At 46.8% G+C, this 26,318-nt stretch overlaps 1 protein-coding gene across 1 annotated transcript in view; it reads left to right on the top strand.

Moving 5' to 3' along the window:
• Positions 1-26,318, top strand: part of NUP93 (nucleoporin 93) — a 66,211-nt gene that overhangs the window by 19,049 nt on the left and 20,844 nt on the right. Inside the window, exons 3-4 of the mRNA XM_010222471.2 lie at positions 18,356-18,418; positions 19,592-19,720. Of these exons, the coding sequence (XP_010220773.1) occupies positions 18,356-18,418; positions 19,592-19,720 (192 nt within the window). The remainder of the gene's footprint in view (positions 1-18,355; positions 18,419-19,591; positions 19,721-26,318) is intronic.

Below are 26,318 nucleotides of genomic sequence, written 5' to 3'. Positions count from 1 at the left end.
TTGTGATTCTTCTCAGTTGTGAGCTAGGTACCTCTCATCTATCCTGCCTGCAGATCTTTGCTTCCCAGGGATGCTGCCCGGTAATGTGTAATGGTATGTGCTCCACCTGATCCCTCTGCTCAAGTCCCTGGGCTGTACCGCTAACCAGGCTGACTTTCCAGCTTGTAGAAGAGCTTCATTGGGTTTTAAAATGTATTGTTATCTCAGGCCCGGTGCAGCAGCTCTTACATGTGAAAAGTCTCTGTGCAACACAACTCTTCCAATTGCAGTGATTTTTTTTTTTTTTTGTACTGATAAGGGAGACAGCGGTGGATTTTTCAGTTATGTTCCTCCATCTACCCTTGCTCTGCAAAACACAGACCTTCCTAAAACAAAAGGGACTAAACCACCTTCACAAGCAAATGAGTATGATACTCTTGCCAAAAAGTGTGTGGTTTCATCTTGCTGGGTGCTAGTGGCACTCGCTGCATCTCTGAAGTCAATGAGGATGTCAGCTGTGGCTGCCGCATGGATTGAACTTGTGCTGGTGTCTGTGTTGAAGCTGCCTTTTCCCTTTGTTTGGAAGATTTGGGGTCCAGTGTTGTCTTCCCTCCCATCTAACCCTCATCGCTCTGTTTTAGGAGGCTGTAAAATCTGATGGTTCTGTGCAAAGAGACAGCCTTTACCTTTGCAAAAGACACAAAGGGCCTGGAGAAAATCTTCCAGATTTTCTTACCTAGAGCTGTTCATATTCTTTTAATCACTGTGGTTGGGCTGTTTATTTATGGTTACTTTTTAGCATTTTGAGCTGGGGTGAAACAATTTGGTTTCCCTTCTCATTTCATATTCTCCTATCTCTTTCCATTAGAGAACCTAAAAAATTGCTCTGGATATTCTACCCACCTTTGCGTGGAGTTCAACATGCTCCTTAAGCACTCGTATTCCTTCTCTATAGACTCTTGTATGGCACACTCCCTGTATAGCTGACTTAATCAGAGTTTAGCTTTAGGAGATGGAAAAGAGAGGACATTACCGTACAGCAGTTTAATTTACACAGTGGCAACAACTATTTATAGACTTTAGATAACTGCAATGCCAATTTAAGTTGCCCTCTTCCACTTGTCTAGGTAGTAACAATTGCAAGAGATGATAAATCCGCCTTCTACAGGAGGGTGAACTAATAGGTGTTGCAGCAGGCCTGGAAGGGGCAGGATTTGACTGCATTACTTGAACACGTAATCCCTCGAACTCTCAAATTAGATAGTAAAGAGAATCTGTGAAAGAGCACATGGATTTGCAAGGAAAGCTCTTGCTAATAATAAAGGACTCCATGAAAATGCATTTTGGAGGGTGCTGAACTTTTTCAGTCACTGGAAGATCCTGTTTGGAGCAAAAAATAGTAAGTTTTTTTTGAAAGGAAATGGAGTTTTCTTGCTCCCTGCCACTCAGTATGTTCTTACTTCCAGTAAATGCACACGGAAGTTAGTATTAATACCACAAATGTGATTCAGTGACAGTACGTGGACACTGTATTATATCAGAATTAACCAGCTGCTAACATTTTTAAAATAAAAAGTGTCTTGATGTGCTTTTACCGTGGAAGCTGAATCTGCCAGTCCGCAAGGATGTTTGCTTTGTGAATAGTATATACGGATGTAGTTTCACCCAAACTCCAAGTAACCAGCTACAGGTATGTATTACTGAGTCCAATAGCATCAAAGGAGATAGCTTTACTGCCTCGCTCGGAATCACGCGGCGTCGTGCAGCGAGTGAGCTGCCGATTTCGTGGGAAGACAGGTGGGAGCCACCACAGTACTGCTTGAGGACCAGAGTTAAAGCAGTTGCACTGTTCCATGTGGCTCCGGAGTGTAAAAGGTTAGATGTTTACTACCTTTCATTAGTGAAATAGATATGTCTTGGAATCTTACATGCCCTTTTCGGGTTTCTTCTTCAGGGATCTTCTGCGGTAAAGTTTCTCTTGATGTGCATCTCTGAACCTGCAGCCTAGGAAGACCTCTAACAGTAGAGCCTCTTCTGATCAGGGTTGGTGAAAAGGGTACGAGATCGTTAGTGGGTCTGTTTTGCTTGAACATTTTTGGTTAAATAAAGGAAATGAATCAGCAAAATAATTTTTCATGAAAAGATATCAACAAAGTATTCCACCTCACACCCAGAATATGATCTTCATGCCTTTTTTTTTTTTTTTTTTTTTTTTTAATAACCGATGCTAAATACATGTCTTGTGTGTGCAGCAGCTTGGTACTTGCACGTATTCATCAACAAACAGGTGAACACACAGAGGTAGAGTCACAGCTGAAAGAAATAATCAGTGTATGCACTTCAAGAAAATGGAGTGGGTTTTGAAATCCTCTCCATCTTTAAGATGAAGTATCCTTGTTGTTCTGGAAGGGATTCAAGGGCAAGATGAACTATTCCTGCCTCTTGTCTGTCTTTTTGGGCAGACTGGGGAGATGATCATTTCTTCTGGTGGAGGCTATAGCCTCAAAGTTCTCTGATCTAGGATGCCAAGGTAAGGAGACCAGGCAAGGTGACAGAGACTTCTTCCAAATGGTGAAACTTCCGAGTGGCTTAATTTGATCCACAAGGGACAAATTTTGGGGATCTTCCAATTCTGTCAGTCCTGTGTAGAAATGTTACTAGGAGAACTGGCGCTAAACATTTTTTTTAATATGTGCAACAACTTCGTCACTGTGGTGGTAGTAGTAGTAATCTTAAAATATTAAGCAGGCGGTCACGGCCATGGTGTGTTCTGCATGAGAAGGCCTCAGCAGAGCTCAAGGAAACTCCCTTCTTGGTGGCTGCTTTTATTCCATGATCCCCACGGACACCTTTTTGATTCCCCCAGAAAAGGAAGCAGAGAACAAACAACATGTGAAAGATGCTACTCGTGTCACTTAATGCTGGAAGGCACGTGGATATTAATGTAATAAGCATAGTATAAAGACCCAAATGGAATAGACCTCACTTCAAATTAAGCTCTCGGAGATGCCAGTATTGATTTCAGTTGTACTTCCCACTAAGAAAATTATAAGGAAGGTCTGATGAACCAGGCATGCAACCACTGTAGTTGATTTCAGCATCACGCTTGTAGGTGTTTCATTTCTCATGCAGGCCGGTAGTTCTGATGATATTTTTTTTAGAGCTGACAAACTGTAATTAGAGGATAAGTACAGATTTCACTTCCTTGCTAAGGGAAAACTGAAAACTCTCACCTTGCTCTTTGCTTGTGAATTCAGAAACTGCAGGGCGGGTTGTCTCCTCCATCCTGAACATGAACATCTGCACACCCTTGAATTGCTGAATCCTATCACTGCTTTGGTGTCTTTTGCTTCCATACTAGGAACTGTTTGGGGATTAAACTTCTGCAGAAGTTGTAGAAGTTGTTCGTATATTGTGATGCCGCTGGAGGCTCATGGGTTAAATCCAACTTAGAGTGGCCCCTGGGCCTCCGTCCCTGCCTTTTTCAGGGGGAAGTTGGGGATGCCCTTTTGGGCAGCACATGTCTTTGTTGCATTTCCTTCATCTGTTTATTGGTGGTGATGGGAACTACGGGGTGGGCAGGGAAACATGTTCTTAAATATATGTGCTTGGCCAGACTCAGGGCTGGAGAGAACTTCTGCAAGAGCATGTAACCTGGGAAAGGAGGGTTCTGAAACTGCTGCTCGGGTTCTGTAGCCGCCTGCATTGAATTGCTGTGGAAATGCAGAATCTGGGCTTCGTTTTGCATGTAAGTGCAGCGTACAATGGATGCAATGAACGAGGGAAGCTGGGCTTAGGACTTTCACAATTGACAATACCGTTTCTGAAGAAACAACAGCAAAAGCACAGATTTGTTTCTCTTCTCCTTTGTGGAAGCGTGTGTATCCATGTGGTGCCAGTTAGGCTTTGCGTGATGGAAAAATTCAGCAGCATTTTGTGAGAGGCAGGAGCATTAATAATTGCATTCTGGTTAATGATGATCCCTAGGGGCTGGGCCTCTGCAGCTTTGCCTGGAGTTAATAATTCGTTGCTGGTCTGTGTCAAAGGATGCTCTTCAAGCAGGTCCTTCTATGGAGTTGGCACCTCGGTGAGCCCATCCATAGGAGCTGGATAAAGTGGATGATGGACCTGCTATTTGAAGGTCGTTAATTTGTTGAGGCTTCTGGAAGATATTAGGTCAGCTCCCCTGTCCCTGCTTTTACCTGGACATTATAATGCAAAGAGCTTTGTGGGAAATGGCATAACAAATTCTATAGCTAAAGGAAACGCACTGAGATGAAGGTGCGAATCTTGGTGAACTGTGACTCTGGCTCCGTGACTTGCAGAGGTGAGATGGTTTTGCCAGACAACTGTTTTCCATAGAAGAGCTCTTTTGCTATGGTTTCAGTGGCTTCCCTAACGTCGCGGTGCTCTCTGAGTGACTTGAATTCCGTTGTGAGAGGGATTGACATGCAGGGCTTGCACAGAACGAGGGGTGAGCTTTCCGAATTAAAAATTAACACATTCCCTGCATAATTACAGACTTCCAGCATGTGCTAATGCTGTACAAAAGAGGGCTTTCCAGGCAGAGCCTAATGGCCCAGAAGCTGGAACCATTGCTGCTTTTCCCCCCTCCCTTTAAATTAGCGTTGACAGGCTCAAAACACTGCTCGATTCTGCCGCAAAAGAGCTGCTTGGCTTTTTGGGGCCTTTTTTTTTTTCTTTCTTTTTCTTTTTTTTCTTTTTTCTCTCTTTTTCTTTTTCTCTCGAGGGGTGATTAGCCTTTTTAATGCTAAAGGCAGAAAGTGGTTTGAATATTCATGGCCACATTATAATTTTGCAAATAATCTCCTAGCAGGTATTTAACAATGGCTTTGGGTAAATGGACACTTGTTGCGCTTCGTTTAAACGATTACATCTCAATTAGCACCGGCTGCTGAGAGCCGGGGTGTTGCCCGCAGCCCTTTGTTTCAGGGGCTCTAATTAAAAGCGGTTCCTGCTCTTGCTTCTTGGATAAATAGGGACAGTGAGGTAGTTCGGTGACATTGCTGTCAAATTGCCGGATTGAGCATAAGCTCCGTATTCAGCCTGACAAACGATACCGTTAATTGGGGCTGGGGCGTGCATGGCAGGGCCAGCACTGCCGCTTCGGCCTCGTCGCATCCTCTCCGCTGCCTGCCCAGGATCCGTGGCCTCCAGGCCTGCAGGGTTTCTGCTTTTCCCCCCTCCATTTTTGGCCATAAAAATCAGGACACCTCAGTTGGGGCCGGGGGGTCTCTCCCGCTGCTCTTGTGTTTGCATGCTGTTTTTGGCTGAGCTCTCGAGCATGGGAATAAGCTAGCTGACTCCCAGGCCAATGGAGGATGCGAGTTTTCCCTCTGGGAGCAGGAGGCATTTTGTCAGGTGTCCAATCCCCAGTGTTGCACTGTGCTACTTGGTAACACATCCTAGGTCTGGTTTTGGGTTTGGCTTCGCATGGATCGCTTGCGTTCCCATGGCCTGTGGAACTCAGCGCTTTCTTGCCGAGTCCCAGCCGCGCCGGCCGGGAGTGCGTGTTGAGCCCAGGTGACATTTTGCCCTGCGCTCCACAAATATGATGTGGTGAAGGGAAGTGTTAGCTTGGCTTTCCTTTCTCTCCTCCTGGCCCTGATGCCTTTGAGGCAGCTTCCCGACCCCTCTGCAAAGCCGAGCAACCCCGGCCGAGCGCACGGAGCCGCGCCAGCAGTGCCACCTGTGCCAGCCCTCGCGCTGAGGAGCCCTGACGTGTCGCCAGCAGCAGCGCCCAGCCGGCCCCGCAGGGATGGGCAAGGAGCCGGTGCCTCGCGGCGCTCTCCGGACCTGCTCTCATGGTGCGGTCCCTGGCGTGGCTGCCGCCCCAGTCCCAGGTTTGCGGAGAGGGCAGATTCTCAGGGCTCCGAGCTGCTGCACGCCGCTTCAGCTCGCTGCCCGTGGTGCCTTTGAGTGTTGCTGGCTAGTGCTCGTTGATGGCAGCAGGCACAGCAGCTGTACAAGTTCAGGAAGGAGACAGTGCAAGAGCAGCTCTTGCGTGTTGGTGAGGGGTAAGGGGCTTCCTTGAATTTTAGAGGAGAGGTGGGGAGCGTCTTTGTGTATTTATAGGGAAGGAAAACCTCCTTCACCTCAGAGATATGGAACCAGATACTTGAGATGAGAAGAGGTTCTGGTGGGGAGAAAATGGATATGCAGAAATGGAGCTAGGGAGAGACGCTGGCACAAAGCAGAAGGGGAAAAGTGCTGGCAGGAACTGAAAAGTCTCCTCATCTTCCGCAGTATTTCTGGCCTAAGGTTAAAACGGCCTTGGGTAAGAACAAAAAAACCCCATCCTAAACCTAGCATCTCATGGCTGAATGACTAAAACTCACAGTTAGAGGATGTCAGTTAAAGCCTATCTAGAGAGGCAGATTGTCCAAACTGCTCTGGTGTGTTTAACACAATTAAAAAGAAATAATTTTTAAAAGGCACAAGAGCTCTGTGCTCTCTCTGCTTCAGCTTTCCGTGGATATATACTGGCCTGTTTTGTTTCTAAGCTCGCTTAGAAAGCAGAGCTCTACGTAGCCTTCATAGCGTTAGTGCTGGGTGATGCACACCCGACATTTCTTAGGTGGGGAAACCCAAACGGGAGCACTTTGTGCAAGGCAAGAGTGGCAGAGCTTTACACCGCAATCCTTTTCGTGTCCTCTGAGGTGACGAAGAGCAGGTTAGGAAGGTGACCACGGCTGCGAGGACATCATCAGGCACCAGCACACAGCATAGCAGGGATGCCCAGCTTGCATTATTCCTTCAAAATATACATTTCCTCTCCTGTAATGGGCTCCACTTGCATTCTTAGGTATAGATGGTGGAAATCAGTGTTCTACTGTGAAATGCAACCAACTGCAATGTTTTTGCTTTAATGACAGAGACTCCTGGCACACAATGCAGGTTTTTGGTACAGGATTTAGTTGATTAGAAATGATGAAGCTTTACTCCTTGCAGTGGTTGAGGAAAATCTGCCCCAGGATCATTCCTAGTCCTGGCAGTCTGAGACAAAGCTCAATTTGCTTACGGTCAAAGCCCAAAAGACCCCTCGGCCTCATGAAACTTGAACTGTGAAAGGTGCCAGTGTCACCTTTAAAATATCTAAGCCCAAGTCAGACACTGCATCCTGCAGATGCAATCCTGGTAGAAGGAATGGTTCCCAAACCAGAAAGTACAATGGTAATTCAGACACTAGTTTTTTTTTCTTTATATAAAAGATCCTGCACTGTTTTACAGGTACTTCACGTCCAACTGATGCTCCTGCAGTGGTACTGCAATAAAAGCAAAAGGAGTAATGAGTTACGTGGGTACCGGTGGTGATGCCCTTCCGTTCGGGAAGCCAAATTCCTGCATCATGGCACGCAGGGCTCCCTACAGCCGGCCTATCGTGCCTGCTTTGAATAGGAAACACTTTTAATTTTGGGGATGTCTCCTGCAGTTTGAGAGTGGAGGGAGCCATGCTGGCGCGGTGGGTCAAACGCGTGGTTTGCATTGGTGGATGGAGCGTTAGGCTCCTGTCCTCTGTAACGCTTGCGTGTGGCTCTGCATTTGCTGTGATAGCAAATGCATTGCTTATTTCTTTGCTTCCAATTTTTTTCTTCAAGATGGGGGTGGTCCGTTTCTCGATTTTTCTCTAGCTTTCTGCACTGTAATGATGGCACCATCACCTGACTGCTGGAATATACTGGCCTGACTTTAATCATCGGGTGACTGGCTCTTAGCATGGTTTCATCTCGGCTGTTTTACATCCGTGCCTGTAATTGCACGACTGCTTGCAGCATTGTTTCGCTATTGGTGACAATGAAAGGCACACGGGAGCGTTTTATGCAACCGGATCCTTTCCGTCATACGCTCAAAGCATATGTGAAAAGGTGGCACTTTGCAAATAAGATCCTATCTTTAAGCAGCAGATTTTTATTCCTTACGTGCAACCATTTGCAATGAGCCCCTTTTTTTATTTATAGCGTTGTTCAAGTATCGCGGGGGACAAGGGGCAGTAATGCTGAGCATTGTGCGTTTCCATAGTGCTGATGGCTTCATTGAGCTATATGCCATCAATTAAATAAACTGCTCAAAGTTGCAAAGAGGACCTAGGGTTAGTGCAAACAGTATCGGAATCTTTTAACCGCTAAATAACCAACTCCAAGAAAACACTAATCAAACCCCTCTGTAAGGAGTGCCGATCCGAGCTGCTCTGTAGGGAAATGACAGGACCGTACAACTCCTCGCAGCAGCTCTGCGGCTCCTAAAATTGCAGAAGCCAATGGCTGCCGTCTAAAATCAAACTACCATTTATTTCAGCCTCCCGGTACGTGCAGATTCCTGCAGCTCGGCTGGGGGAAGAGCGGCACGGCCGGCGCTGCTGCATCGCACTGCAGCAGCGGCGCTCTGCGCCCTAACCAGACGTGACAGCTTGAGCAGTTATTAACCATGCAATATGTCGGAAGTCATCAAAAATTCACATCAGAGTAATTGCGGTGGCTTGGGGAGAGGGGAAGGGGGGGAAAAAAAAGCCCGCTAGCATCGTTCCCCTCCCCACACACCACCCTCACCCCCTCGCCAGTGTTACATGGTACAGTCCATTAACAATAAAATATCCTTCTGTAACCTATAAACTGTTACTCCCATCCTGTGCTGCTCACAGGTTGATGCTTTCCCTAGCATTTGAATAAAGCACCGCTTGGAAAAAAAAATATACGGAGGGAGGGAGATGCTTCGCCGGGCGGTGGTGCTCAGTGTGGAAAGCAGCTGCTTTCTTAATGTCTTGCTGAGCTCTTTGCTGCCTCAGCCCTTTGGGGACTTGCGGGGTCTTTTTTGTTTTGTTTTGTTTTGTTATTTTTGTTTGTCTTTTAAGCTGAGAAAGCCACAGAAAGACACGGCGGTGTAAGCCCAAGCGCCTGGCCCTGAGGGTGCCGGTGACAGCCGGCAGTCGCAGGGTTGTGACTCCTCCCTGCCGGGATCTACAGGTAGGAACCGCTCTGTGCAACGATGCCGAGGAGCGAGGGCGAGACGGCCACTCCGTGTGCGAGCGACAGCTCCCAGGTGTCTCCTCGCCGACTTCTTTGTGTGGCTGCTGCAGGTTGCTTCACATCGGGGGGCGAGGGATGGAGGAGGACGGACGGGCACACGCAGAGGACGGTCCTCGCCAGGCAAAGGCAGAGGGCCGAGGGGCTGGGCGCGTCGCTTCCCGTGCCCTACCTGGCCGGAGAGCCCACGGTGCTGCCTGCCTGGCTTTGAACTGCGGCAGCCAAACTTTGTGCGTGCCTGGATTCCTGCTTCATCCTCCCTGCACTTGCAAGACTCTGTGGGACTAGTTTGGACTGAAAGGGAAAAAAAAATCAGGATGCTGTTTTTTTAATCTGATTTTTGTAGTTTGGTAATAGTCAGTGCTGCCTGTGTCCCTGCAGATGCACTTGTGATTTATTTAAAGACATGTTGAACTTGCTTAATTTTTCTCCTCAAGTGAGGATTTTAGGCGTGGAATGAAAATGAAAAGGCAGTAGCCACAACTAGAAGGTATTTCCACTTCCAAATTAAACTAAGATGCTTAGAAAAATTGCTTTTTTTTTTTTTGGCTAGCTTTTGAAGATGAAGTCCATCTGCTTAGTCAATTTGACTCTCCAGCCTACACCCCAGCTCTCTTTCAACTGAGCAGGCTGTGCTGTGCAAGGGGTTAAGGCAGTCAAATCCTAGCCAAAGAAAGCAGCCGGGGAATCAATATTTCTATATCTAGCACTCACTATATATATATATATTTTTTTTTTTAATATGTATTTCTATATGGGAAAGGGGGCAACACTCAGCCAAAGAAGTTTCCCATTTTAAGTGGCTCTGAGAGGGGGTCTTGCCTCAGAAGTGGCACGTGGAGGAATTGGATGGGGAAATCGAAGGTGAGGACACATGTGCCCAGCATGGGTGAAAGGCTGGGAGGGCGGCGAGAGCCGATCCCACGCGGGAGATGGCTCAATTAGACGCACGGTCACTGCTGTGGTGCAAATTGTTTCCCTTTGTCTGAAGCAGCGGGAGACGGAGTTCAACGGAGCACCACGGGTTAAGGTAGGAAAGGCGTCCGAGGTGCCCAGGCTTCAGCAGGCAGCTGGCGGTCTCCCGGAGCAGGGCTCTCTGCGTTTACAGCAGCCGGAGTTGGCGCCGTATTTGCATGGGAGCCACGACGCTCGTGTGCCCCATGAGCGAGACGCCCCATCGGATGGGCGTTCCTGGAGACTTCCTTAGCCAGGGTGGAGTGGCGGTGGAGGAGAAAAATGGAAATCTTTTGTCTCCACTGCATCCCGTGTGTGCCGGCGTGATGCTCCCCAAAAGTTTAAGCTGTAGCTTTTGTAACGCGACAAGGGCAAAGAGATAGAACGTTTGCTATAGTGGGGTATTTACAGCAGTGGATTTTAATAACACTTTTCTCTTCAAGCTTAGCAGCGCCTAAGCATTTCACAGGAAAACTCTGTAATTGCCGCAGACACATTCCAGGTTTCTGGGTGTTTTTAACAGATTTTTTTTTAAAAAAAACAATCAGGAATTCATAAATAAATTGCATTTCTGTGATCAGTGATGCAGTAAGAAAGCACTGTTTTAAAGATCACGCCATGTTTAAACTGAGGATTTAAAGGTATCATGACATATGTGAACTTCTCCAAATTGCTCATTTTAGTTGTCAGTAAAATATTTTTATTTTTTCCAAGGGACATGCTGCTGTGTTGAAAATATCTATTAGGTGAATAAAGTGGCTGTATTTCCCTTGAAAATATTTAGGAAAAATGGGCTCACTGATAGTGTCGTGTGTCTACCCCGTGTGGATGGTATGGTTAGCTCATCTCATGTTATTTAAGAGAGCAGAACTTTAAAGTTGCTAATTTGTCTGAAATATCAGTGTGTATAGAAAAATGCTTTGACGTGCACACCTTGCAACGGTGTAACCTTGCCTCTTCCTTTGTAGCCTTAGGCAGGAGCTCGATGCAGCAACAAAATGAAGCAGCCTGTACTTTTGCAGGGTTTTCTCCCTCTTGAGACGTTTCTGAGACACTTCCGGTTGCTGTAAAACACTGCGGGAGGCCCCCCAGGCGGCCGCGCTCACCAAAGCCGCCGAGACTCCGCTCGACTGCTCGGCGTCCCCATGCTGGCAGGGCCCGATGCCTCCCCGGCCTCGCAGAGGCCCTGCGCGCTTGCCGCGAGCTCTGCTCACAAACACCAGTGGACGGGGTGACGCTTGTGGGTTTTTCGCCTGTCCTTTTTTTGTGGAAGCGGAGGAGAAGCGGCGCCCTCAAAGAGGGTGACGGGAGCACGGCCACAGCGTCCTTCAGCTTGAGGCTGCCTCAAAAACGTGGGCGAGGGGCAAGCAGCATTAATCCATCTGCATCCAGAAGGGGAAGGAGGTAAAGAGAAAAGCGGTGTTTACATTGCTATATATATATATGTATATATATATTTTTTTTACCTAATTTTTAGAGTAACCTGAAGGTATTGAACTTTTTTTTTCCCCATACATCAGAAACAGTGAACAAGGAGAGATGGAAATACCAATCAATATTGCGTTCGACTTCTAGAGAGCATGAAAATGCCTGTTTGCTGGGGAAAGGGAAGGGGCCACTGGGCAAACCCACACCGGAGGAGCACACGTCCTGGGAGCGGGGCTGAAGGTCCGCGCTGATGTGTGGGGAAGGGGCTTAGGGGAGGACTGGGTGAGATGTGATTTCTGACAGGTCCGTTGAATCTCTCCTTGATGGAGGGCCGGGGGAAATGTGCCGTGATTTACGACTGGGAAGTACTTTATCAATGGAGAGGGGAAGGCAGTCTGCCTTTCAAATGTCAGCACCTACAGCAAGAAATGCATTTTCGACTGCGAGATTGAGTGGGTTACTGCATCCACTGTGTCCTGACAGTGGTGCTGGACGCTTGGCCCAGGGATGGACATTGCAAGGGGGTCAGTACATCTGCTTTATACCTTGTCTTTCCAAACTGTTTCCTTCCTAGCGAAGGGTTTTTGTGGTGCTTAGAGAGACGTGTGCATGTGCTGGTGCTTTGCTTTTGTTTCCTGGTGCTGGGCACCTTGGCCCCGGGATGTTACGGGGCAATTTTTATGTTATTGATGGGTATGTGAGCAGGGTACGTGGTGTAATGGCAAAGCTAAAATGGCAGCGCAAGAAAAGAAAAAATGGCGTCATGGGTGACATGGGGGATGCCAGCTCGATTCGAGGGGCGCCTCAGCATGCCGGGAGGAGCAGATGCTTCCAGGCAGAGGGATTCTTCTATCTGCTCGTTTGTCGCTGTGCGAGGAAGCTTTTAAATGATACGAATCTGCCTTTATCTTCTCGGCATTGCCTTGGAAAGCATGCGAGCGGGCAGGTGGAAATAATAGCTCCTTCGGCGGGTGATGTGATGTTGTTTCTCTCTTTCCATGCTGCAGATATCTTTTTTTTTTTTTTTTTTTTTTTCTTTTTTAAATCTAAGGTTGCCCTGTGCATTCAGCCCCTTTGGAATCACCTCGTAATCCATCTTATTCAAATACAGTTTGGAGAGCAACTCAAATTCCAAGTACTGCCGCAGGTCTCTTGGTTTCTGCATTTTGTAGGACGGCAGCAAAGCTTCATTATTTCTGTGCTTTTATTTATTTATTTATTTATTATTTTAACCAGGATGCAAATATAAGCGTGTCTATAGCTGCAGGGAGAGTCCGCGGGCTGAGGCACGGTCACACGGCCGCGTCGCCTGAGGCCCGTGTGGACACCGCTGCGGGCAGAGGCCAGGCCGGCCCCTCCAGTCCATCCGATCTCCGTGCAACAGGTTGGATTTGGCGCGAGACTGGCGGTGCCTTTATTTGCCACTGTAATGGTTTGGTTTCTTTGCTTTTACTAAGGCAGGAGGGGACATAGGTGCCAGCAGTGTTAGCCAGTAGCTCTGGCCCCTTCTGGCAGCTCTTGTTTGAGCATCATGTTAGCAGCTGCTACACAAAACAGCCTGTGCTTTGGTGGTCGGGAATTCTGCATGGGAGAGAACTTGTTATGAAATATCATTATTTATTTTAAGAAAAGTTTGTGTTTTTTTTAAAAAAGGCTGTTAAGTATTTGATACTTTGAAACATTCCCATCAAAGTCATGTCTAACAAAGCATGTGTATATGCGAAGTGCAGTTCAGGCACAGGTAGCACAGAAATGAAAATGAAGTAGACTGGTATGTGTGATGGAAATTATTTTATTGTTTGCTATTTTTCCTGTGGTAAAATTGAAAAATAAGACAACAAAATAAACCCCAAATTGTAATAATTAAATACTTTAAAAGTAATATAGCAAACAGTGTGAGGATGGATGTGCTCTGGTGCTCTTTAGAATCCATGTAGTTACTATTGCAGATTTCTGTGACATTTTGTAAAACGTTTTTTAAAAAATGCAACACATATTGGAACACTGCAGTGAATTTCCCTGTTATGGTAGGAGTTAAACCATTTGTAAGCACAATTTTAAGTAATATATTGAGATGCTGTAGAGCATGAAAGCCTGGACGTGCTGAACGTAATACATTGAATTAGAGAGAAAAATGAATAAATAAAAAATCAGGTGCAGAGTCGTATTTAGCGCAAGCACTGATCTTCTATCAGAGTGAGAATTTTATGCTGGCAGGGAGTATGGACCGGAGCATCTCCTAAGCGTTCCCCATGACGTAGAGCTGTGTTCCTCATGTATTTTGTAATAAATCTCCTTTATATTCACGGTACGCCTTGCATGTGCCTGGGCGGCTGCGCGTCACCCAGGCGCCTTGGAGAGGCAGCGTCGGGCGCGTGCCCGGCTGCCACTCTGCTCGGTGCTGCGGGAAGGTTTGAGAGCTGCCGATGGCTCCACGCGAGCCCGGCTGCGCTTAGGGAATGCTTTTGTGGCTGAAGCAGGAGGGAGAGAGGTGGCGTGAGCAGTTTTCATCCCCTCCTCGCCTTCCTCGAGAGGGGTTGTACCGAGCTGAGTTATGTGTGTGTGGCTTTGAGCTGCAGCTGAGTCACTCGAGGTGTGAAGAGACTATTCCCTGTAGCGGTGGGGCCATGAAGGATACTTCTCTGGTCTCTAGCAGTGCCTTCATGGTAAATGTGAACTTGTAATTTATCCCTTGAAGAGCGTGTGCCTATCTAGGGAGCACATTTCCAGTCGTTGTTTGCCAGATTCACGTGATCCCAGCAAGAGCTGAAGAGCATCTGCCCTTGCTTCAGCTGCAAGCTCATCTCTGATGTCGCGAGGAACGACTTCTTCCTCACCTCGAGAGCTCTTTCTGTCACGGCGAGAAGGAGTAACGATATTTATCCAGCGCAACAAAATCCACTGTTCCTGGATGAAGTGTGAAGATTGCTGTGAAAACTGCACGAGTGTCACAGTGCAAACAATACGAAACAGCAGAGCACTGCGGAAAGAGCGCGAGGCTTCACATTGCTAGCAATAATAGGCAGCAGAGCACAATTTGCCTGTAAATATTTGCCGAAGGCTCACTGGGTGGCACAGATGAAAGGCTCCATTTAAATTGAGCCCTGCACCAGCGACAGGCTGGTGACAGGGCAGGGAGGTCCCGTCCCTGCCTGACAGCTTGTCTCCAGGCAGAGGTCTGCTGCTTTGGAGCTTCCCCCGTGCATGCAGTGTGCACTGCACTCGGAGGAGAACTCACTGGTTTGTCCCTTGCCGACAGGCCTGTCGGGTTTGGAGCCAGCAAGCAAGTGCCAGTGCTGGCCTCCCTGAACGCAATAATGAGGCTAAAAAAGCTAAAAAGCAGTAATATGCAGTGTGTTCTACTGCAATGATGCCTTCTTAGTAGTCTTGCTGAATCATTTCTATTATTGTTTTTTTTTTTTTCTAATTTCTATTTGTGTGGGTTTTTTTAATCTTAAAGTAAACTAGTTGCTTCTTTTGGAGTTTCTGTTCCAAGCCATTACTGAATGTTTTTTTGGTTAACCATATAATTGTGATCCCTGCTGGCTTTTTGAAGACTTCACTGGACCTACTGGAGACCCAGCACTTGGAGATAATTTTAATCAAAGAGCAATTGACTTGAAATGGTCCCAGAACATTCCTTTACTTTCCTGCTTTCTTCTCCTGCCAATGAAAAAAGAAGCACTGCTCTCAACAGCCAGGACCTTGCTGCAACTGCTTGGCAGCATTTGCCTTCTCTTGACAGCTTGAATACTAAGATCAGATATTAAAAGTATGGCCTGGGTGATGGAAGTAATTAAGAGACTTCTATGGGCCGGGAGAGCGTTTACAAACCTCATTTACCACAGTAAGTGGAAGTGACTTTTAGTCTCCTATTCAAAAGAGATTGTCAGTGCATGTGTACCCTTTCGTGCTGGGAATGAGTGAGTTCCTGGCACGCTTTAGTGCGGGAATTCAGACTGCAGCAAAACAGGTGCCAGTTTGTGTCACATCAGCCTCCCTCAGACAGGGAATGACAGAGACGAGCAGCGACAGTCGAGCAAGGAGCCCTGTGAAGGGCGACGTGGACGTGACCTGGCCTCCCTGCCATCCTTGCCCTTGCAGGGTGGGCGCCCGGGCTAGTGCAGGGGTGTGTTGGGTGGGCTGAGGCCTGAGAATGAGGCTCCTTGGATGACTAGGACAGGCTGGGCAGGGGAGGTAGGACCGCGTGTGGCTGCACTTCAGGAGGGAGGGGGAATGGGTGATGGTGACATCTGCCTAAACTCCAGGAGAGAAGAGAGGTGTGAGAGGAACTGGAACTGGTCAGGAGTGAGAGCCAGATGTGGAAGAAAAAGTTGAGCCGGGAGATGGGAACCCATGGGTGAAGTGTGGGTGCATCAATAGTGTCTCCCCGCAGAGGTCCCCAGCAGCCATGTCCTTGCGTGCCAGACCTGATACAGTGCAGAGCCCTCTGGCAGAGCCAAACCTTCCTGCTGGCGCTGGAGAAAGCTTTTAGGACAGGAGCAAAACCCAGCATGGTTCAAGGCCTGCCCAGAGTGCCTAATGCAAGCCCTTGAAGCTGTAATGTGACCTGTTTTATTTATTTATTTATTAGCCAAAATTTTCTAATTTTGAGTGTGAATCTTCCATGCTCCTTCATTTTGGAGATCTCTGTGCTTCCTTGAAGTAGGTGTGCGTTTATATCCCAGTGTGAAATCCAGGCGTATAGTGCCAAAGCACAGAGCACCGCTAGGTGGCAATGCCCCAAGCCCAAGGAAAAGCACCGTCCGAGCGACTGCTCAGCCCTTGCTTTGAGGGGTGACATTTTGCTTCCTAATTACCCCCTAATTGATGCGCTGTGTAGTCTAATCCCTTCAGTGGGCCTCTGGGCTCTCCAGGAGCTGGGATGTTTCATTAGGAAAGATAACTTAGCCTGGATCTATTGACTTCAAGTGAAGTTCAAGCGTATCTTTGCTCTGCTGATTGCCACCATTGCTACGTACTTTGCTGTTAGGCAGGTATCCAACCTGTCTCCAATTCCTTCTAGTCAATATTCCCAGGCTATTACAGCAAATAGCAAAGTTTCACCCAGTTTATAGCAAGATTGCCATGTGTGCCTGTTTTCATCCCTGTCTTTCTTGTAGGGAGCCACAGTCCAACTTGTCCCTGCCTTTAGGTGATTACTACAACCCTTGCCTTTGAGAACTCCTCTAGCAGCTGGTCCCCAGGCGTGTGCAAGGATCTTCGTTTAGCTCTTCTCTCTAAGGCTGCAACGGTGCTTTCTCTGTGGGCATTGCCTAAAAAGAAAGTGGGACGTGGCAGATGCTCCAATGAAGACTAGGCTGGATGGCAGAAGACACCCCTCTTCCCAGCACGTATTTATTTCTAGGGCTGCATCGCGTGCCTGTCTCGAAGGACGGCACGGCTGCATCTGCTGAACGGAAGGGGGTCACGTTGCTATTTCCAGCTGAAGGGAGTCAGAGAACGTCTTCCACCAAATTATCACTCGTGCTACGTGCTCCGGAAGGAAGGGGTGCAGTGCCCTTGATTTCACTCGCGAGTCTGGGAATGGGAAGGCAAACAGCAGCGTTTCATGCCAGGTTTCTTCAATTCCAAAAAAATTTAGATCCCTCCTTACTTCTCAGAGCTAAGTAAGTACTAATTGCTGGTATCTGATGTTGCATGTAATACAGCTGCGTGTTATTTTTAAGATTTTATCATAAATAAACTTTTTTGAAGATCCAAATCCCTGTGACAGTGGAGTGTTTTCCTGCTCCAGACTTGGTGCTTCTCCAGAGGTCTCTAACCCTATGTAGGGTATAAGGATCAATACTGATTTTGTCAGATCTTTGGGGCAGGAAGCCATTTGTTTGGGAGCAGAAGTTGGGTACAAATGGCATGAAAGGCTCCTTGTTTGTCGTTGGGTTCAGCAGGCCCAGCTAATGCTGTGTATCCTCGTTGGAAAGATATGTGGTCTGTCAACTAGATTTGTTAGTGGCCCCTTAATTTTAGAGCTGCGTTTAATGAACATGCAAATTTTAAAATATTGGTTCTTATTACAGTTGTTAACACTATAGTTTATCACTTCGGAGGGAAACAAGACTTTTAATTCTTTTGTGTAGTTAGATTCATGATTAAATTGAAGTCTAGCACTGCAGATTAGCTTGATGTGTTTAACTGGTGATTCCACACAGGGAAAACCATGGATTCATGTTAGTGTTAACAAAACCCTTGTGTTTGTGCATGCTACTGCAGTTCACCTCACAACTTTTTGCTTAAAATCCAAAACATGCTGTTTGTTTGCTTGTCATTCTTTTTGTACATAACTGGCCTGTGTGTGGGGTTCAGAGATACACTAAATCCAAAGTTTTAGTTCTAATTATTCAGAATTTATTCTAATTTACTCTAAACTAGGCTTTATTTTTTCTAGCTATCTCTTGTTTTATTCAAGGGAAGAGCAGCAGTGCTGTAAACTTTTTCTGTATGCTTTCCAACTCTTAGGTTGTTTCATCCTTTCTCAACTGATTTTTAGGACTTTCTTTCCACACTTGCTCCCTGGTCTCTGAGAACTCCACTGTTGCCTGAAGCTGCCAAGTTAAAACCTCCTTTTTACCTGCTCAAGTCCAGCAATCCTATCTTAGCTTCTCGCTCTTACCAGCTTTCATCCTGCCTCCGTCAACTGGATAGCAGGAGGAAGCAGTTGTTGGTATGTGGAGATAACAGGCAATAGAAGCAAGACATTTTGCTAGGCTTTAATGCATATTAAAATGATATTAACATATTTTTGTTTTCACATTGTGCTTTATGGGCATCTTACTGTACCTCTGGTGGAGTAATGTGACCTTTAAACCTTGCAAGATTGGATGGGGAGAGCTGCTAGCACTTGGAAGAGCCATACGTGTCTGACGTTTTAGATATGTGTTTCAGCATGGCTGATTTTTTTTGGCTGAAGCTCTGTTTCTCCTATTTTCCAGGGATTCCTGAAGAATGAAAAAGATAATGCGTTGCTGTCAGCCATTGAAGAGTCCAGGAAGAGGGTAAGTGGGAGGCAGACTCCTGGAAAACAAGGGGATGGGGAGGAATGTGGGAGAAAAAAATATGGAGGAATGTTTTTATAAATCAGATGTTTAACAGACTGATAGGATTTAAAAGGACTGTATCTTTCACAGAATACAGAATATTTAGAAGTTGGGAAATACATGCTTATGTTTTGCAGAAGGAATGATTTGGTAAAATGTATTTCAGCAGCAGCAATATTCAGTAGGGTCAGGAGGCTCATAATGTTAAATCTGAGTTTGTGCAGAGCAGCTGCTGTCTGTTAGGCACAGTATCCTCTCCCCAACCCCTCTGCATGGGTGCCTTTTCTAGAAATGATAATGTATGGACTATAATCCCCTTTTTACTCCCAGCAATGTCTTGCACAATGACTTTGCATTCAATGATGATGCTCAGTGAATTGCAGCTGTATCCTCAAGTTACAGGGGCTGCAGTGTTTTGCTTCCTGCATAGGACAATATTCAGGTCTGTGCAGCAGCAGTACTGTAATATTTAAATCTTTTGTCTGTAGAAGACCTGGGAAAATCATATTGCATCTCCCTGTCCAAAGCAAAATATCTTATATGGGCAAATCAGTCTTCAAAAGAATTGCTACAGTAAGAATGTAAGCGTTCTCCCTTAGGGTCAATAAGAAGGTTTGCTGAGCTCAGATTTCTGTCCTCAAGAGAGACTGATGTCCACAAATGTTATTGCATATTTTCTACTGCTTATGATAAGATTAAGCTTCTCTCCGTGTAGCTTTGGACATCACCTCAGGATTAAAACTGAGTCTGTGCTTCTTTCAAATGATCAGAAAGGATCGTAAGCATTATTAAACTGTCTTTATTATGTATAATTCACTGCAATTATTGAAGAATATTTAGAAGCATACTGAAATGAGCATAGTGAAGGTAAGAAGACATAACACGCTCTTTGATGGTTGACAGTGAAATTAAAGCAGGACAGCTCAGAGGTGGGCAGAAGGCAAAGAGCTGTCTTTCTCCACATCTGCTATCAGTCCTGTGCTTTCTGTGACGGAGCCTCTTGTCATACAGGAGAACCAAAGCAGCTAGTACAGTTAGGTCTGTATTCAGGTGTTGCCAAGCTGATAGTTGGTGATTGCATGTTGTGTACTGTTTCTGAACATACCTTAACTGCTTGTTGCCCACCCACAGACCTTCGCCATGGCTGAGGAGTATCACCGTGAATCCATGCTGGTCGAATGGGAACAGGTGAAACAACGGATTCTTCACACACTGCTTGCATCGGGGGAAGATGCTCTTGATTTCACCCAGGAAAATGAGGTAACTCTTAAGCTTTCTGACTATGCGTAGTCAGGCACAGCATGTGCACAGCTGGGATGCAGCACTGCTGGCAGCACAGCTGGGTTATTGTGTAGATGGCATTGCGTGAAAAAGTAAGATCAGATCTCCACTCAATTCCAAAGTGGCTGAGACTGGCGGAATGCTTTGGCAGAACTTCAAACCTTAAGCCTTGCTTTTCAAACTGCTGGCCCTGTTCGAGCAGGGGAGTTGGACTGGATGATGGCCAGAGGTTCCTTCCAATCCCAGCTATTCTGTGATTCTGTGAAATGATTTTTATTGACTGATTGGTAGAGGCAATGGAGCTCTTATTGCTGAAGCGGTGTTATGCCACATGTACAATTTGTAACCTCAGTCATGCTAGTGAATATTGGATCAGTAACACCATGGGACAGAAAACACACTAGGATAAATATTATCTTCAGGAAATTTTTGCAGATCTAATGGGATCAGATAGTTTTTCAACTGTGCTATGGGTCTTAAAGCATCCCTTTCCAATATCCTTCCGTATCCCCTTTCAGGATTTATGATTTATCTTAGAGAGCTGAAGTTTCTCAGGTTTCTTGGCAAACCCAAATGAATATTAAAGTAAGGATTATGTTTTTGTTACCTTGATTCTCACTGAGGGTACCATTTCACACAGGTTAAAGTTTTGTGCCTCTGAGGCCTCTGGTGTTGAGCAGCTGAAGCTTAAAATAGCCAGTTCTGACCAAAGATGGTGAAAAGGGATTGACTAGCAACCTGTCAATAGCAAAAGGAATGTTTTAACTTAAAATGTTACAGCTTACTCCCTTAACGAAAATGTTCCCATTTTCTGAGTAGAATAAGGTGGAGCTGCCCACAAAATTGTGGGAGTAGCACCCCTCTAAGCTAGGGGCATTGGATATCGGCGGGATTCCCCCGAGCACAGAGTTGTCTCCCAACCGGTCACCCCAATGTTCCAGGCAAAACCGTAACCTTGAGAGGATGGGAGAGGAGGTGGGGAAAGCATGGCCTGAACACAGACGCTTTTTTTTTTTTTTGCCTCCATTTTAATACCCTTGTTATTCTCCTCTCCCACCCTTCTTTCTTTTTACTTAATATATATTTAAGATATTGTTCACTGGAGCAACTTACAGAGCTGCAAACTGCATGTAAGAAAAAGCCCTTGGTGTTAATGGGCTATGACCTGTATAGGGATTTGGAAATAATTAGATTTGTTAATGAGATGTCCCTTTCTCATTGCTGTCCTTTTAAATATAGGTTAATCTCAGTTAGCACACATCTTTTTATAGAAGCTATCTTCTTCAGAAAGTAATTTATGGATACTTTACTGAGACTTCTCAGCAGGCTGTCCAGCTTTCCAATATTAGAAATGCTAAATAAGGCAGAGTGAATTCATTTAAAACTAAAAGCAGCTATCCCATTTTCTTGGGATATGAGTCTGAAGCCTCGACAGCTGTGCTGATAGCTTCTAGCATCTTCGATTTGAGTTACTGGTTTGAGGCTTTCCTTTTAAAGCACAGATATGGGCTACTAGGAGAAGCAATGTAATAATCTGCTCTGAAATAGCAAACCCTTTTTTCTGATGTTGCAGACACTAGCCCCAGTTCAAGGCACTTGAGATGCCAAGCATCAAATTGGTGCACGGGGGGGGAAAAAAAATCCATTGAATAGTTTTCATGAATTAGTTTAGTGATTGGTCATACACTATTGCTTGGTAATAGTCCACTCTCCCTTTCAAAGCACCCATCCTACCGTGCGTCATTTCAAGAGCATTTAAAATCGTTGATATATTCCAGTGTTATCCTCAAGACGTCAAAGGTCTGAGAGGTTTGAAGTGCATCTACTGTGTTAAAAGCCTATTACCTAACCTCCCTGCAGCAGGTTGGTCTTCGAAAGACAGGGCAATCAGTACCACATAGCCAAAGTCAGATGGCATCCAGTGGGAATATGGTAGTGGGGAAGTAAGGATAGGAAATGATCACAGAGGGTCCTCTTTCACCCCTCCTGGGGAACCTGCAGGCTTGATTACTTCCCTCAAATGCCTGTACACCAATACGTGAAGCATGGGGAATAAGCAGGACGAGCTGGAGATCTGTGTGCGGTCCCAGCGTCATGATCTTATTGGAATCACAGAGACGTGGCGGGATTGCTCACACGGCTGGAGCGCTGCCATGGAAGGCTGTGTGCTCTTCAGGAAGGACAGGCTGGGAAGGCGAGGTGGTGGAGTCACTCTTTATGTGAGAGAGCAACTGGAATGCATGCAGCTCAACCTGGGGATGGATGATGAGCGAGTTGAAAGCTCGTGGGTAAGGGTTAAAGGGCAGGCTAATGTGGGAGACACTGTGGTGGGTGTCTGCTACAGGCCACATGACCAAGATGAGGAAGTCGATGAGGCTTTTTATAGACAAAGCAGAGTTGCTGAATGCCTTCTTTGCTTCGGTGTTTACCAAGGGCAGCCCTTTAGAGTCCCAGGCCCTAGGGACAAGAGAAGAAGCCTGGAGAGAGGAAGACTTGCCCTGGGTAGAGGAAGATTGGGTCAGAGAGCACCTAAGGAAACTCGATACCCACAAATCCATGGACCCTGATGGGATGCACCCCAGAGTGCTGCATGAGCTGGCGGATGTCATAGCTAAGTTGCTCTCCATCATCTTTGAACGATCCTGGAGAACAGGGGAGGTGCGGGAAGACTGGAAGAAGGCCAATGTCACACCAGCCTCCGAAAGAGGCAAGAAGGAGGACCCAGGCAACTACAGGCCAGTCAGCCTCACCTCCGTCCCCAGAAAAGTGATGGAACGGCTCATACTGGCTGTTGTCTCCGGGCACATGGAGGACAAGAAGGTGCTCAAGAGTAGTCAGCATGGATTCACCAAAGGGAAATCTTGCTCGACTAACCTGGTAGCCTTCTATGACCAGCTGGATAGATGAGGGGAGAGCGGTGGATGTTGTCTCTCTCGACTTCACCAAGGCTTTTGACACCATCCCTCACAACATCCTCCTGGGCAAGCTCCAGAAGTGTGAGGTGGATTAGGAATTGGCTGGACGGCAGAGCTCAGAGGGTGGTGATCAGTGGTGCAGAGTCTAGCTGGAGGCCTGTAGCTAGCGGTGTCCCCCAGGGGTCAGTCCTCGGTCCAGTCCTGCTCAATTTATTCATCAATGACCTCGATGAAGGCACAGAGTGCTCCCTCAGCAAGTTTGCTGATGATACCAAACTGGGAGGAGTAGCCGATACCCCAGAGGGCTGCGCTGCCATCCAGAGGGACCGGGACAGACTGGACAACTGCAGGGGTGAGAAACCTCATGCAATTCAACAAGGCCAAGTGCAAGGTTCTGCACCTGGGGAGGAATAACCCCAGACACCAGTACAGGCTGGGGACTGACCTTCTGGAGAGCAGCTCTGCAGAGAGGGACCTGGGTGTCATGCTGGACGACAAGTTGACCATGAGGCAGCAGTGTGCCCTCGTGGCCAAGAAGGTCAATGGGGTCCAGGGGTGCATTAAGAAGAGCGTCTCCAGCAGGTCGAGGGAGGTGATCCTGCCCCTCTACTCAGCCCTGGTGAGGCCGCATCTGGAGTATTGTGTCCAGTTCTGGGCTCCACAGTACAAGAGGGATGTGGAGCTGCTGGAGAGAGTCCAGCGCAGGGCCACAAGGATGATCAGGGACCTGGAACATCTGCCCTGTGAGGAGAGGCTGAGGGAGCTGGGCCTGTTCAGCCTGGAGAAGAGAAGGCTGAGAGGGGACCTGAGCAGTGTCTAGAAGTACCTCAAGGGAGGCAGTGAGGAGGATGGTGCTGGCCTCTTTTCACTGGTGGCCACCGACAGAACTAGAAGACACAGCCAGAAACTGAAGCACCAAAAGTTCCACAGGAACTTAAGGAAATTTTTTTTTAACAGTGAGGGTGCCAGAGCACTGGAACAGGCTGCCCAGAGAGGTTGTAGAGTCTCCTTCTCTGGAGATCTTCAAAACCCACTTGGATGCAGTCCTGTGCCAAGTGTTCTAGGTGACCCTGCGTGTGCAGGGGGTTGGACTAGATGATCTGTAGAGGTCCCTTCCAACCTTAACCATCCTGTGATTCTGTGAAAGCCTTGTTTCAGTCAAGTAAGTTTTTCTGCGTGTGTGTGTGCTCCACAAACAGACACAGTTTGTAGCATGTGCTCGAGGTTTAATTGACATCCTCTGGAGATGGAGAATCAACTTGCAAAGGCAGTGATCCAAGTGCAGGGGGGGCCTGGTCTGCCTGTGAGCCAGTTCTCAAGCTCTGGGCAAAGCTCCTTTGGGCAGAATGAAATACCAGCCTGTCCCTCAGGAAAATGAGGCCAATTAACAGACGGGGCCGTGTTTTGCAAAGAAGTAGCACAGGACTTACCCCACCAACCTGGCCCTCCTCCCCCAAGGAAAAAGAAGAAAATGAATAAAAAGGTGCTTCTTGGGGAAAGAGAGGAAACTGGGATTTTGTTTTGGAGATACCAACCACCTCATTCTCAAGGTGTTTGTTCTGTATCACGTCCCCCTAGGGCTTTGGGCATGTCTTTTGTCTGTTTCTTTCAGGTTTTTCTCTATCCCTGTGCTTCAGCTTTTCCATCCCTGCTCTGATGTGACTTTCTCGGACGTGATGGCTGCACTCGCTCGCAGTTTTCGCCCTACTTTTACTGCCCAGAAGCCCTGAACGCTGCAGCCTCCCTGCAGCCCCGCACGCGTGTCCCCTGTGTGCCGCAGCGCAGGCTCCTGCGCCGCTCCGTGCCGTGGCGTCGGGAGCACTTCCGAGACGTCTGTGCCGGCTCCTGCGCAGGGATGTGCCTGGCCATGGGCGTTTGCAGCCATGAATTATGCATCCTGCTGCACATCCGCTTGGCTGAGGGCAAATAAAGGAAGGCTCCTCTGAAAAGCAGCAGCATTGGGCAAAATGAATTTGAAGATACAAATGGCTTTTGGGAGCGGGTGGTGCTCAGAGTAAATATTGCAGCTCTGACGAGTCTTTAGGAATAGATCTAAATTCAGGGCAGGGAGAAGCTAATGTGGTTCATAAAAGCAGCACAAGCCATTTAAGCGACAGCAGGCTGCCTGCAGAAGGATGCACGTGTGTGCAGGGAAACATCCGTGCTTTGTGCACTACCTGCTTTTCCTTTTTTGCTTTTGCTGCTTCAGTTGCTCAGGTGTGTGACCTGGTATGTGACTTGTCCAAGATGTACCAGGCTGCTATTTCCATCACCTTCTTAACAATAACTTTTTCCCTGCTTTAAGTTCTGACTTGCTACCAAGCCTTGCTCTGCCTTCCCCCAATCTCTAACCACAAGAGCACTGCTTTAAAAACTTTAAAAAACCTTTTAAAGCTTCATCCTATGCAAGGACTGCCTGCACAAGCAGCCCTTCCTGCTGCTCCAGGTGAGCATGGGAGAGGGCCTTTCCCTGCTGACTCACTGGTTTTGTTCTGACATCTGCTTTTAGCACAGCACTGAGACGGTTCAATGAGTTTGGGTCTTTAAAAATTCAAAAGCCAGAAGGCAAGCATGAGATGGGGAAAAATAGGAAATAAAGTTTCTCCTGGGGATCTTGAAGCAGCAAATAAGAGCACAGGAAAAACAAGAAAAATATTTCTGTAGTTTGTGGTGATTTTTTTTTCTCTCTCTCCCCCCTCCTGGAGCTGTAGTAGTCAGCACTGAAAGCATTTGCTTTCTGTATGCAGTTCTGAGCTGCACCAGACTAATAAAAGCAATCCTAAAAGCATTCTGCTTAGGGTAGAATTAAAGTTGGCGAAAGAGGAAAGCTCCAGAAGCCCGGAGCAGGTGCCTGTTGGTGGTAGGCATGTGCTTCTGAGGACAGATCCTGACATATGTCCTTTAACCTGTTGGTCCCTCTCCCTTCTCCGGACGAGCAGCCACGTTGGATGTTCTTTGGCACTGCAAAAGAAGGAAAAAGACCAGAGCTCATGGAATAAAGCCCGGTCCTTGTCCTTACACTCCCGGTGTTTGGGTGCTGATTGAAAAGCAGCACTGAGTCGCAGCGTCCCGTTCTCTTGCTCCAGAAGATGAAACCTTATCAGTAATTAATGGCACCGTCCATAATACAGTGTTGCTTTAAATAACTCCACAATTTATCTAGCACGACATAAGGGAAAGGCTGCAAAGTGCTATTTCTGCCATCGCAGCAGTTTCCCGGGAAACCCGCTTTAGCAGATCCTTTGTTCTTTGGAACAAAGAATTTGTTGGGTTTTTTTAGGTGGGTTTTAAGGAATTTGTGTCAGATGATTTGGCACTGAAAGGAAAATGCAAATAGTGTCAACTATCAGTGCCCCTTAGGAGTGTGAGGGTGAAGAATGCGTTTAACAGAAGTTTTATCTGCAAAAAGAATGGATTTTTTTTTTTTGGTAAGGTATTTCGTTTATTCTACCTAAGATCCAGATGCGTCTGTCTAATTTTATGGTTGGATTGGCATAATTTGGATTGCAGTATTACTGAGAAATGAATGTCTTGATATATTCTAGAAGTTTCTTTGCTAATTCAGATGAAAAAGACGGTAAGAGTTCATCTTTGGTAACTTCATTCATTTATCTCTTGTTATATCAGGAGCGAAACTGGGTGTTATTTTTTTTCTTTAGTCA

Source organism: Tinamus guttatus, unplaced genomic scaffold (assembly GCF_059628265.1).
Source record: "Tinamus guttatus ecotype Peru unplaced genomic scaffold, ASM5962826v1 Tinamus_guttatus_pri_ptg000074l, whole genome shotgun sequence".
In the NCBI taxonomy this organism is placed as follows: Eukaryota; Metazoa; Chordata; class Aves; order Tinamiformes; family Tinamidae; genus Tinamus; species Tinamus guttatus.
The sequence above is the reverse complement of the archived record's forward strand: the minus strand, read 5'-3'. Positions and strand labels throughout refer to the sequence as shown.